This window comes from Phlebotomus papatasi, chromosome 2 (genome assembly GCF_024763615.1).
Source record: "Phlebotomus papatasi isolate M1 chromosome 2, Ppap_2.1, whole genome shotgun sequence".
Taxonomy (NCBI): domain Eukaryota; kingdom Metazoa; phylum Arthropoda; class Insecta; order Diptera; family Psychodidae; genus Phlebotomus; species Phlebotomus papatasi.
The window spans coordinates 105,449,594-105,462,571 of NC_077223.1; the positions used below are offsets into that span (position 1 = coordinate 105,449,594).

Here is a 12,978-nt window from a genome sequence, read left to right on the forward strand (position 1 = left end):
TCACGCCACGCTTTTCACAAAAAGACTGACAAATGTGCCGGAAGGGCTTACATAAAAAACCTTCAAATATTTCCGTCAGTTGGCGCTCGCGTTTCCAACAGTACCGCTTTCGCCCATCAACTCCGGGAGCATGTAAGAAGCATCCACATTGATATTAATATTTATTTCTCTCAAACAAGGTCCGTCCCCCTTACATTGTTTCATAAAAACAAAAAAAAGAGTGAGATAAAAAAGAGTAAAAAGAGCAAAATTACATTCTTATTACATAAAATGAAGAATGAGCAAATGAGAAAAGAAAAAAAGGAAAAGTACCAAAGAAAAAAATACCATAAATAGAGAAAGAAAGAAAAAAGAATAAGAATGTTCCTAACTCCCATCTGACCCAGACTGATAGTGCCTTGCAATGCCATCCTGTGAGATTCTAGCACTCACAGGGAGAGAGTTGTAAAGAACAAACCCATCAACAAAAAGCGTTCGCGAATACTGGTTCGAGTGAGCTCTCGGGACCAGAAGTCCACGCACTCTGGCTGAGGCTCCAGGAATCAAGAGTGTGGCTAAGTATCGTGGCCTCCCAGACATAATCAGCCGGAAAAGAAAAGTAACCGCTCTCATACGAAGGAGTGAAAGGAGATCACAGCCCACTAGAATATTGCGGTGCGCCGAGTTGTGGTCATGAGGGCCGAGACCACAAATGTACCTTACGCAGTTGTGGAAAGTCACTGATAGTCATCTGATAGTTTCACTGTCAGCCGCAAAAAATAGCTCAGCCCCATATGTGATAATTGGGATAAGCAGAGCCCTCACAAGGAGTAAGCAGGTATCTCGAGGGGTAATTTCACGGTATCGTCGAGGAGTCCGAAGAGTGCAATACACTCTTTGATTGATGTGGGATATATGGTCAGACCACGTAAGGGATGAATTAAAGATTACTCCCAGATTGCGGGAACGCTCAACTACCGGTACCACCTGTCCATAAATTGTGATAGGAATAGGAGCTCCTGATAAGGGTCTCCTGGAGATAATAAGCGCCTGTGACTTTTTGGGGTTTAAACATAGTCCATTAAGAGTAGCCTAGTTTTCTATATAAGCTAGATCACGGGAAAGTGCTCCTGGACGAGGTCTACAATGGACTTCGCAGATTCTTCCAATACGAGAATTGACATTGTAAAAATAATTACCTTGTAATACTTCTCGATACGATTAATAATAATACCACAATCAAGAAGGAAATCCAAAGTTACGAAAGTTACGATATCGCTATAGTTCCGCTAGATGGAGTTGTGATGTTGTGACGCATTTTATGCATCACAACTCGGTTTTCAAATATTCATGATCGCGCTGGTTCTTTCGTGAAATATCAAGAAGAGACATGATAGATCATGTCTAGCGCCGTGAGAGTTTTTCTCCACTTTTTCTAGCGCCATGAGTTTTCCAATTTCCCAGAGGCGGAAAAAATTCTTTCTCTACAAAAGTATCATATTTGACCACTAAGAGTTACAATAAAGTGAGTTTTACTGAAATTCGTTCGCTGGATATGTTTTGGTCCGGAAAGAGTGTTAAGAAAGGGATAGTCACTTTTGGAGATACATAACACAAATAAAGGGATGTCTGGATATACAGAGGTTCTGAGTTGAGATCAATCGTTTAATGGTCTCTCCGAGAAGTAACTATCAATGATCCGAGATTCGGGTCAGGGTCGATTCTCCTAAAACTCTTAATTTTCATGCCCAACGAACTCTGCATTAGTCATTACAAGTAATGACTTGAGTCATCAATGACTGTCATGATTTTTGAAATGGTAATGATTTCGAGTGCATAGCTCCAGCACGTCAAATAAACTTCTTTATCACTGAAACATAACACAACAAGTCTATCTAATTTTTCTAAAAGATGGAAATAAAAGAAGAAATCGAGGAACCACTCATAAGTTCAGTTATTGTTAAGGAAGAATATTGTGTTCAAGAGGATACTGAATTCGAACCTACTCTGGGAGATGAGTAAGTTTTCAAATTCAATTGAGATAAGAATAAAAACCTCTAATTTTAACCTTAATCTTTAGGGAAGTTTCGCAGGATTTAGTACAGATAGAACAATTCCAAATTAAAGTAATTGAAAAACATAGTAAAAAATCGGGTAAAGAGCATAAATGTCTCTATTGCGATGGTGTTTATGCTACTCCTTCGAGGCTAAAGGCTCACATGAATAATCACATTGAAGAAAGAGCCTTTCACTGCAATCAGTGTACCAAGTCTTTTGCCACCAAAAGCAACCTCGAAAAGCATCTGATGACACATTTAGAAGGAGTGACCTATCCTTGTACGATCTGCAAGAAAAATTTCAAGAACTATGACTATCTCAGACGGCACATCCGGAGGCACTACGCTGATAGACGCCATGAATGTTCCTTATGCGACAAAGTCTTCCGAGAGAAAACCTACTTGAATCGTCATGTGCAGATAGTTCATGAAGGGTATAGGCTAAATGAGAGAGATCTCTCAATCGACAGATAATATATTCATTTAATATTTCTTTTGTGATTAGGAAGAAACGCTACGAAGTGGTAAAAACAGATAGAAAGCCAATGATATGCCCAACTTGTGGAAAAATCTTCTGCGAAAAAATCCCTTATGAACGCCATGTAACAGTTCACAGTGAAGTTAGGACTGAGAAATGTTCAAAGTGTCCCAAAAGATTCAAACACTACACTGATCTCAATAGACACCTTGCCATCCATCGAGAAGACAAGCCATTTACCTGCGACATTTGCAGCATGTCCTTTACACGAAAAGAATATCTCAGATCACACAATTTGACTCACATGGAAAAGTCCTTTCAGTGCCACTACTGTTCGCAGGTCTTTGGCAGGAAGGATTACGTCAAAAGTCACATTAGAAGGCGTCATCCTGGCCTTCCTATTAGGAAAGGTAACCAATTTATAATTCAGTTCTCATGAGAAAAATGCTAATCATAAAGAAATATTTCAGAGGACGCTACTACATGCGCAAAAGAAGGATCTGAAAGTCCAGTTGTAATAAAAGTTGAATAAATGTTTTAAGTTTGAACTTCCAAATATGAAGGCCATAGTTAGAAATAAAGAAAATTAAAAAAAGATCCATCGAATTACTATAGTAACTGCCCAAAGTTAATCATAAATATTCTTGGCGGGAAATCCTTAAACGCGAGTGGCGAGTTTGGGACAACCATGTGGCGAAAACGGGAACAGATACGGCGAAAATAGGAACAGACACGGTGAAAATGGGAACAGTCACTTAGCTTGTGTTGGGGATCATAATTATCTAATTTGATTCTTATCATATATCGTCTGGGGGATCTAAAAATAGGGTGGAATGCGATACATAGACTCTTCTCCTGAATTCCCATGTTCACCTCCAAGCGTAATAGTTGCCTGGTAGGCCCCAGTACATTTAGGTGACTCAGGTGAGTGATAGAAGATTGGGTAACTAAACCAGGTGGAAAGTCACTAACCTGAGGCTAACGAACGGTGTATCTGGTCCTTCTACAGAAGACCCTATGAGGGACTAGAAACACCACTTCGTAAAAGTAAAATAGTTGTGAAAACTCGCAAAAAGACACATAAAATGATTAAAGGCAGTATTAGTGTCCCTCTTTCGTCTCCTTTGGGACTCTGGGTACCCATGGAAACAACAATTTTTTTAGACTATCTAGAATCGATAAAAATCCGATTCTTCTGGATAATTACAAACTATAAGGATTTCCAAATCTAGGATATTTTTTGCAGGATCCTAATTAACTCCTGAGCTTAGATATTTTTGGTCAAAAATCGTGAATTTTCGATTTTCTGCTTCCTTGCAGATATTGTGACTTTTTTTTTGATATTTCTAGACCAGAATAAGGAAAAACCTCTCGACACAGAGAAAAATAGTTGATAATCAGATCGACCCTGTTGATCAAAATAGTTGATTAATTTGACAATTGATCAGTAAGTCGATCGAAATGTTGGTAATTTCTATCAACAGTTGATAGTTTGATCAACAAGTTGGTAAAAAAGTTGATTTTATCTACACAAAAGTTAATTTTCCGATTTTTTCGACTAATAGTTAATCAGTTTTAAATACATTTCTATCAACTGTTGATCACAAAATATCGAAATCAACTTAATGATCAAAATGTGTATAAAATTTATCAACTATTAACTATCAAATATAAAAACCAACTAAATAATCACCTGTTGATAGCAATTGAGCAATAGTAAATTCTTAAAGCGAATTGATAAAATTTTCAAAAACAATTGATTAGTTAACAGTTCCGTTTCTATTTGACAAAATCTGATGAGTAATAATATTATATTACACAAAAGTTGATTTTCAGATTTTTTTACCAACAGTTAATTAAATTTAAATACATTTCTATCAATCGTTGATCATTAAATATTGAAATCAACTTAATGATCAAAATGTGTATAAAATTTATCAACTATTAACTATCAAATATAAAAACCAACTAAATAATCACCTGTCGATAGCAATTGAATAATAGTAAATTCTTAAGAACCAAGACAGTTTTGAACAATTGATTATAGTTAAAAACTCCGTTTCTGTTTGACAAAAACTGATGAGTAACATATTATTAATATTATTGCTTTCTCCAAAAAATCCTAAAGGTTCTGTGATTTTGTAGTCAATTGCATTGAACATATCCACGATACTCAAGTTGGTCAAAAGATTCCACGTGCTCTCTCCAAAACATCACAAATTTTCTGGAATTTTGTTGTCAATTTTTTTGAATACTACCATGATACTCAAGTTAATCAGATGATTCCATCTAATTTCCACAACAACAGTTGATCAAAAAGTGATCAAAAATTAATCATTTGTTAATCGATCAACAGTTGATCAAAAGTTGATCAAAAGTTAATCGTTTGTTAATCGATCAACAGTTGATCAAAAGTTGATCAAAAGTTGATCATGTGTTAGTCGACCAAGTTGATCAAAATTTGATCAAAAGTTGATCAAAAGTTGATCAACTGTTGATCTGAGTAATACTGTAATTGTTTCGCAAAATCGTTTCATTGATTGGAGTGGTGAACCAAGCTTTGGCGCCAAGTGATGTTCCTGATTTAATTGACCAATTGCGAAATCTGTAAATATACTATATTTCATGATAACACGTCATTTTGTGTCGTATTTGCACTGTCAGTATATAAATTATTCACTCAAATTCTATCTCGCCTGAATTATAGCTGTTAACTGTAACAAAATTGATCAACTGTTGATCAAACATTGATCAACTGTTGATCAACTGTTGATATTGGGCCATATCTGTAAATATGCTATATTTCGTGTTTTTGTGTCGTATTTGCACTGTCAGTATATAAATTATTCATTCAAATTCTATTTTGCCTGAATTATAGCTGTTAACTTGAACAAAATTGATCAACTGTTGGTCAAACATTGATCAACTGTTTATCAACTGTTGATATTGGGCAATATCTGTAAATATGCTATATTTCGTGTTTTTGTGTCGTATTTGCACTGTCAGTATATAAATTGTTCATTCAAATTCTATCTCGCCTGAATTATAGCTGTTAACTGTAACAAAATTGATCAACTGTTGATCAAATTTTGATCAACTGTTGATCAAATGTTAATGACATTAAAAAATAAACAATTTTATCAAATATCAGATAACAAAGGAATCCATCGACTCATTAAATTCAGATTGGCTTCATATTAACAACATAGATTCGAATAGGCATAATAGGGAACGTCATAATCAAAAAGTGCTACATTAAATTTTCCTTTAAAGTTTAAGATAAAGCACTTTTAATTATTTCATTGTAAAAGTAGCTGAGCGGAATAAAATAACAATAATTACGCTATGCAACAAATTCACTATTGTTTTTCTGTCTCAGAGGTCTCACATGGTACGTTTGATAAGAGTTGAGTCCCCTGATTAAGAATCTGGTTTTAGTTTTGCTCTATCACGTCTCAATTTTTTTAATTACTACTTTTATATTTTTTCTGCTTTGCCTTAGATTATTTGTTACATCTCAGGTTCTGCTGAAGAGAACTTAAAAGGCGTAGGTTCGTTGGAAAGGTCATTAGTTGTGTTTCAATTTCCATTATTACACAAAATTTTGTAAAACCACTCCTCCCAGGGTGTAAAATTAGAGTTTCTCTAAAAATTACCACAAAAATAATGGTCTTAAAGTGAGGTTTTAAAAATTTGAATAAGATAAAATAAACAAAACAGGCGATAGGCAACACTTAGGACTACAAAACCGTTTTTGCCATTTTTTGATACTTGGGTGCCTATATATCTCCGATTCTGCTGAACAGAACTGTTTTGTGACTTTGATAGAGAATTTAATTAGCTACATTTTCGTCCATGTGCAACTTTTCGCTAAGATTGTTTTTTAACCTCGAAATTGAGGCTCAAGCGAAAATCTAGCACTTAACCAACTAAACAAAATCTTTACTATTTCACACATTTTGACTTTTTCTTTTTAAATTTAGAAATCTCAGGGTATTTTTTATCTTGTTTTTGACAACTCTAGAAGTTTAATCATTTTTACCATTTTATAAAGTATATTTAGATATTACACAAGTTAATAACTCAAATAATATCTTTAATATCTATAGATTTCAGTTTTACTTCAAGCTTAAAACAAATTTTATTACAAAAATGACATATTAATTGCATAATTTTAAATATTTCTTATTTAATACATGTTTTATAATCAATAAACATCTATACTAGTTAATAATAGAAAACTGTGAATTAAAAGACGGTTAAGAGTCACTGCATGGTAGCATCACAAAAGACAGTGATAAGCTTAGATCAGCTTATAGAGGTGCGATTCCTTCATTTCAAATTTGGATTGTAGCAAACTCGAACAATATTTATACATAAATAATGCAAATTCCCATTAATAATTCTTAAACGTATATAACTTATTATCGTTATTAAAGAGGAAAACTTAATGAAAAATCCATAAAAGTGTCTGAAAATCTTTAAAGTCGATTATCTCGGAAACTATGAGAAATTGAGGCCTCAAACTTTACATCCATTTAGAGCCTCCTTCAGGCTTGATATGTGCAAAATTTCACTTGAAAATTAAGAAAATTGGATGAGAAATGCATAAAAGTGTCTGAAAATCTTTAAAGTCGATTATCTCGGAAACTATGATAGATAGAGGTCTCAAACTTTACATCCGTTTGGAGCCTCTTTCAGGCTTGATATGTGCAAAATTTCATTGGAAAATTAAGAAAATTGGACGAGAAATGCATAAAAGTGTCTGAAAATATTTTATCTCGGATTATCTCGGAAACTATGAGAGATAGGGGCCTCAAACTTTACATACATTTGGAGCCATTTGTAGTTCTAAGTGTTGCCTATCTCCTGGTGTTAATGATTTTTTTTTTAATATTTTGTTTATATTATTTTATTCAAATTTTTAAAACCTCACTTTAAGACCATTATTTTTGTGGTAATTTTTAGAGAAACTCTAATTTTACACCCTGGGAGGAGTGGTTTTACAAAGTTTTGTGTAATAATGGAAATTGAAACACAACTAATGACCTTTCCAACGAACCTACGCCTTTTAAGTTCTCTTCAGCAGAACCTGAGATGTAACAAATAATCTAAGGCAAAGCAGAAAAAATATAAAAGTAGTAATTAAAAAAATTGAGACGTGATAGAGCAAAACTAAAACCAGATTCTTAATCAGGGGACTCAACTCTTATCAAACGTACCATGTGAGACCTCTGAGACAGAAAAACAATAGTGAATTTGTTGCATAGCGTAATTATTGTTATTTTATTCCGCTCAGCTACTTTTACAATGAAATAATTAAAAGTGCTTTATCTTAAACTTTAAAGGAAAATTTAATGTAGCACTTTTTGAGTATGACGTTCCCTATTATGCCTATTCGAATCTATGTTGTTAATATGAAGCCAATCTGAATTTAATGAGTCGATGGATTCCTTTGTTATCTGATATTTGATAAAATTGTTTATTTTTTAATGTCATCAACATTTGATCAACAGTTGATCAAAATTTGATCAACAGTTGATCAATTTTGTTACAGTTAACAGCTATAATTCAGGCGAGATAGAATTTGAGTGAATAATTTATATACTGACAGTGCAAATACGACGCAAAAAGACTTGTTATCATGAAATATAGTATATTTACAGATATCTCGATTGGTCAATTTCGTCAGGAACATCATTTGGCGCCAAAGCTTGGTTCAGCACTCCAATCAATGGAACGATTAATGTAAAGTATTACAATATTACTCAGATGATGCGAAGATTGACAGTTGATCAAAAGTTGATCAAAAGTTGATCAATTTTTGATCGACTAACAGATGATCAACTTTGATCAACTTTTGATCAACTGTTGATCGACTAACAGTTGATCAATTTTTGATCAACTTTTGATCAACAGTTGATCTATTAAAAGTTGATCAACCTTTGATCAACTTTTAATCAACTGTTGATTAAAACGTGATCCTATGTAAAGTTGATCAAAAGTTGATAAAGGTCGATTGATCTGTTGATAATATCGGAAAAAATATCGAAAAACCAACAGTTGATAAAATCAATCAACTTTTGACCAACTTTACATAGGATTCGATATATTAACTTGGTGATTAATTTTATATGAAAAATCAACTTTTTGATCAACTCAATTATCAACTATTTTTCTCTGTGGAGGCCAATAAGTATGATAACTAACAATTACAGATTACATTAATTCGAAAAACATTTTTTTCTTAAATTTTCAAAAAACTTGTTCAAACTTTATGGGTACTCTCGTCCCCAAAAATCTAGAGGTCAAATGTAAGGTTATCCCGCCAATGCCGGCCATTTACTTTTTGACACCAACCTTGTAAGAAAATTCCAAGCGAAAGCGACATTTTTGCCAATATGGCCGATAATTTTGACATTTGACAGCGCGGGAGATTGTTTTCGGGGAAGTTTTTCCTGTTTTTCCAGATTTTGGCGAATTCGATGATTTCTGATTGTCCAGGAAGTGTTTTTTGGCTCTTGAGAAAGCTTAATGGGTCTGCAATAACATCGTGTTGTAAGAAATGTGTTTTAAAGTGTTGTTGTGTGAAATATTTTGAGGAATCTGTTGGCAAGCAGGAGCTGGGTGTCCTTTTTAGCACTTCCTGGACATCCCACAAGATACTGGTCAATAATTCTTCTGGTTTTAGTGATCAACCTTGTAAAGGAGTCATTTGACACGCAAAAATAATTCACAAAATTGATATTATTGGCTTTTGGAAAATTGAAGTTTGTCTCCTTTTCGTTCTTTTGGGGACGAGAGTTCCCATGAATTTTCCAATTTCCCAGGAGCGGAAAAAATTCTTTCTCTACAAAAGTATCATATTTGACCACTAAGACTTACAATAAAGTGAGTTTTACTGAAATTCGTTCGCTGAATATGTTGTGGTCCGGAAAGAATTAATGGAAATTTAACGTTTATTGAGGAACCATTCAAGTTTTACTTCCAAAACGAGTCGATCTTTCACTGTTCCTAATCGAGAATTGGGCTTTTTTTTAAATTAATGTTGAGTAAATATAATTATTGTTTAAAATCCAACTTAAAGTATTACGAAAACTGTACGTACACCTAAATTTTAGCTATACACCTAAATCGATATAAACTTCTTTTCATATTCTCAAGAACTTTCTAATAAACTTCCAGGGGATTTATTTTACAAACTTTTAAATGGCATTGAAACACATTAAAATGTGGATATTTTGCCTTTTGAAACTTTTATTATCAATACATAGATGCACTTTGGGACATCGTACTGCAAAAGTAATTAACATTATTCTCTCACGATCAATGCAATCCACTTGCTGTTGTAAATTGTATGATGATCATCTCCATCTTTGGGGATATAGATCTTCGATTCAATCAAATATCTTGCTTCAGGTGTATACGATGGCAAACTATCGTGACCAAAATGGAATCCTTTAATACCAAAAGGTCCCTTCTTTATTGGGCACTTGAGTGGAAGATTGCCAAAACTACTCATATCCTTGAGGAAGAGATCAAGTAAAGGAGCCATCGTGCTGTTCTTTTCGTAATTGCAAAAATCAATATCTTCAGCTTTCAAAAGTGGCTTGAACTCTCCAGGTTTTTCCGTTTCTGTTTTCACCTCGATGTCCACAAGAATTCCTCTTTCTATGTCCTGCAGAACTTCCCCTGTCACATCAACAAGAGATTGCCCATTTTCTGCCCTGATAACAGCATTAGCAGTTACTACTGCTTGATCCGTTACGATTTCAGATTTTTCCACAGTAACTTTCAATTTTTTCTATAGTTTAACAAATTTTTTTTTAATTAAGTAAATGCAATTTGTTTCTCTTACGAAAACTGACCTCATCATCCGCTCTGGAGATCCCTAAAGCTAGCACAGAGATAACAAAAATTATTTTCCACATTTTTCCAAACACTCTTGAAAAGATACACTACAACTGTTGGATTTTGCCAAAAAGCTTGTGGATTTATATAGGGAAATTTGGGAAATTTTCATTGTACAGTATCATATACAAAGATCTCTTAATTTATTAACAATTGCTCTCCAATTGCTTCCGTTTTTCTGCCCAATTTGCTGTCAAAAATGAACATTTATGACATAATAAACGATTTTCTTTAATAAAAAACATATGATGGGATTTAAATGATTATGTTTCCAATATCCGAAGCTTTTTAAAATGCTTCGTGTAAAGGTTCCTTAAAATTAATCACATCCTAAATATTCTTAAATTTATTATATTTTCAATAACGTGATTTTTTTAAGAAAAAGTCCATCTGTCAGTTTAAGAAGTCGTTAAAGAACTGTTAATCGATTTTTCTTTATCGGAAATAGATCTCTGGTGTAACTTTTGCGCAGGGATTTCGGAAATAGTTTTCAAGCATTTACTCACCCAAAATCTTTGGCATTGAAAATTTATGAATTTGCGAGTTATACAAAAAAATGTTGCCTAAGTTTGTACATTTTTAAGTTCTAAGATTAAAGGTTAAACAAAACGTTTTGAGCAATTTTGGTATCGATTATATACCTTACGTTTCTTCCTTTTTTATTCATTGTATTTTTACTTTGAAAATTTCAAAACTTTTTAAGCAAAGTGTAACCAAAATTGTTCAAAACGTTTTGTAGACCTGATAAAGAGGGCATTGTATTCCCAAAACGTTGTAGCGAATAAAAATTTAACGAAGCTAAAAAAGGTCTGAATGCTTTTCACTAGATATTGCACTTTACCAGACCGTAAATAGGCTTACCGGGCATACCAAATTCCATTTTATTGACCATTTTTATCAAAATACTGCTCAATATGTTGTAGGCTTATTCTTATTTTATTGTGATAGTAAAATAAGCAGATTTGCGCCATATTAACCCATTCCTTACCATGGTATTATACATCATACGCAAATTGAGTGATTTTAGATGATTTATTTGTGGGCAACTTTTAACAGAATTGCTGTCGGGAATGGATTTTAAGTTACATTAGTCCTTCAATTACTTGGAAAAAATAGGCCGACAGAGATGGGAATACATTTTGTTGTTCGTTTCTCGCTTCGCTTGAACTCATGCAAAAATTTTACTCAAAATGGCGGACGAAAAATTCGATATTCCGTCAAATTTGTTAAAATTGGTCCTCATCCTCTTTCCTGATTTTAATTCTGGTTGCCAATTTGTTTTATTGGATAGTTACTCTATCTAAAGCAATAGACTTTGTAATGAAATAATGCACAGAATTTAAATTCAGTGCCCGTTAAGACGTGTGTTTGACAGGGGCTCCCCGCGCCCCCATAATAGGTAAAAAAATTTTCTTTTCAAAAAATTCATCTATTAATCCGTACGAAACTAATACCATAATATGAACATTCTATTTCTAACTCAAGTATTTCTGGTACATTGACTGAATGGGTTAATTATTATGAATCTAATCACATAAATAGGGTCATCCCTCTTACAAATGTGATATTCAAATGAAAGAAAAAGAAACAATGATTAAAGAAGAAAAGAAACATAATCAGACACATTAATTGAAAATAAAAATGCGAAAAATGCTCAATTCTCGATTAAAAACTGAAAAAATTGTCTTTTTTTGAAAGTTAATAAAAGATGTAGACTTTTTTAATGAATTCCTTTTGATAAATAAATGAATTTTACATGGTATTTGAGAATTTTCGAAAAGTATATTTAACATTTATAGAATGTAGAAAATTCTGTCTCACAATTATTGTCAACTATTTTATTTTTTAAACAAATTTAGAATTCTTTTAAATATAGAAATAATTTGAAACAGAATAAAATTACGACTGTTTCTATTTTCGCCGCATCTGTTCCAGTTTTCGCCGTGTCTTTTCCAATTTTCGACACAATTGTTTCTAATTCGCCTTATTCAAATTGTTTAGCAGCGCCATTTTTAGGACATTTTAAAAATTGTAGTGGGAACAAAACAGCCGAGTGCAACAAATTCTGTTCCAAATTTCAGGAACAAATTTGTATAAAACGAAATTAACTCAAATTTGTAGACATCCTACTGTATCAAAACGGTTCCAAAAGAAGGCTCTAACAAAATTGTAACTATATTTCGTAACAAAACTGTAAAGAAAACCTTTTGGAACAAACAAATATCTTCTCTAGGTACAAGTACAAATATCTTCTCTAGGTTTTTCCCAGTTTTCACGCAATGGAAAATTTTTTTCATCTCTGAACTATTATATTTGATCATAAAGCATTAGGAAAAACTCAATTTTACATGAATTCATCTGCTGAATAAAAGTATGACGCGAAAGAGTTAAGTAAGGCACTATAGAACCAAAAATCTTTTTATTTGCTTATAAGGCTCTTGGTTCCATCAGTGAGATTATTATAAATAAAGTGGCGCATTCTTAAGGATCTTAAGAGCTTCTATAGGAATTTCAACAGAAAATTTTCACTTTAATTTTTTTAAAGGCGCACTA

At 33.1% G+C, this 12,978-nt stretch overlaps 2 protein-coding genes across 2 annotated transcripts; one reads left to right on the forward strand and one right to left on the reverse strand.

Moving 5' to 3' along the window:
- Window positions 1–1,816: 1,816 nt before the first annotated feature.
- Window positions 1,817–3,117, forward strand: LOC129800633 (gastrula zinc finger protein XlCGF7.1-like). The gene is made up of 4 exons (XM_055845165.1): window positions 1,817–1,997; window positions 2,060–2,470; window positions 2,542–2,924; window positions 2,985–3,117. The coding sequence occupies exons 1-4, from the start codon at window positions 1,891–1,893 to the stop codon at window positions 3,044–3,046; spliced, it is 963 nt and encodes a 320-aa protein (XP_055701140.1). The 5' UTR covers window positions 1,817–1,890; the 3' UTR covers window positions 3,047–3,117.
- Window positions 3,118–9,826: 6,709 nt separating this feature from the next.
- On the reverse strand, window positions 9,827–10,445 carry LOC129801111 (uncharacterized). Its single transcript, XM_055845874.1, has 2 exons — window positions 10,383–10,445; window positions 9,827–10,318 (listed from the first exon to the last, which is right to left on the reverse strand). The coding sequence occupies exons 1-2, from the start codon at window positions 10,443–10,445 to the stop codon at window positions 9,827–9,829; spliced, it is 555 nt and encodes a 184-aa protein (XP_055701849.1).
- Window positions 10,446–12,978: the final 2,533 nt, after the last annotated feature.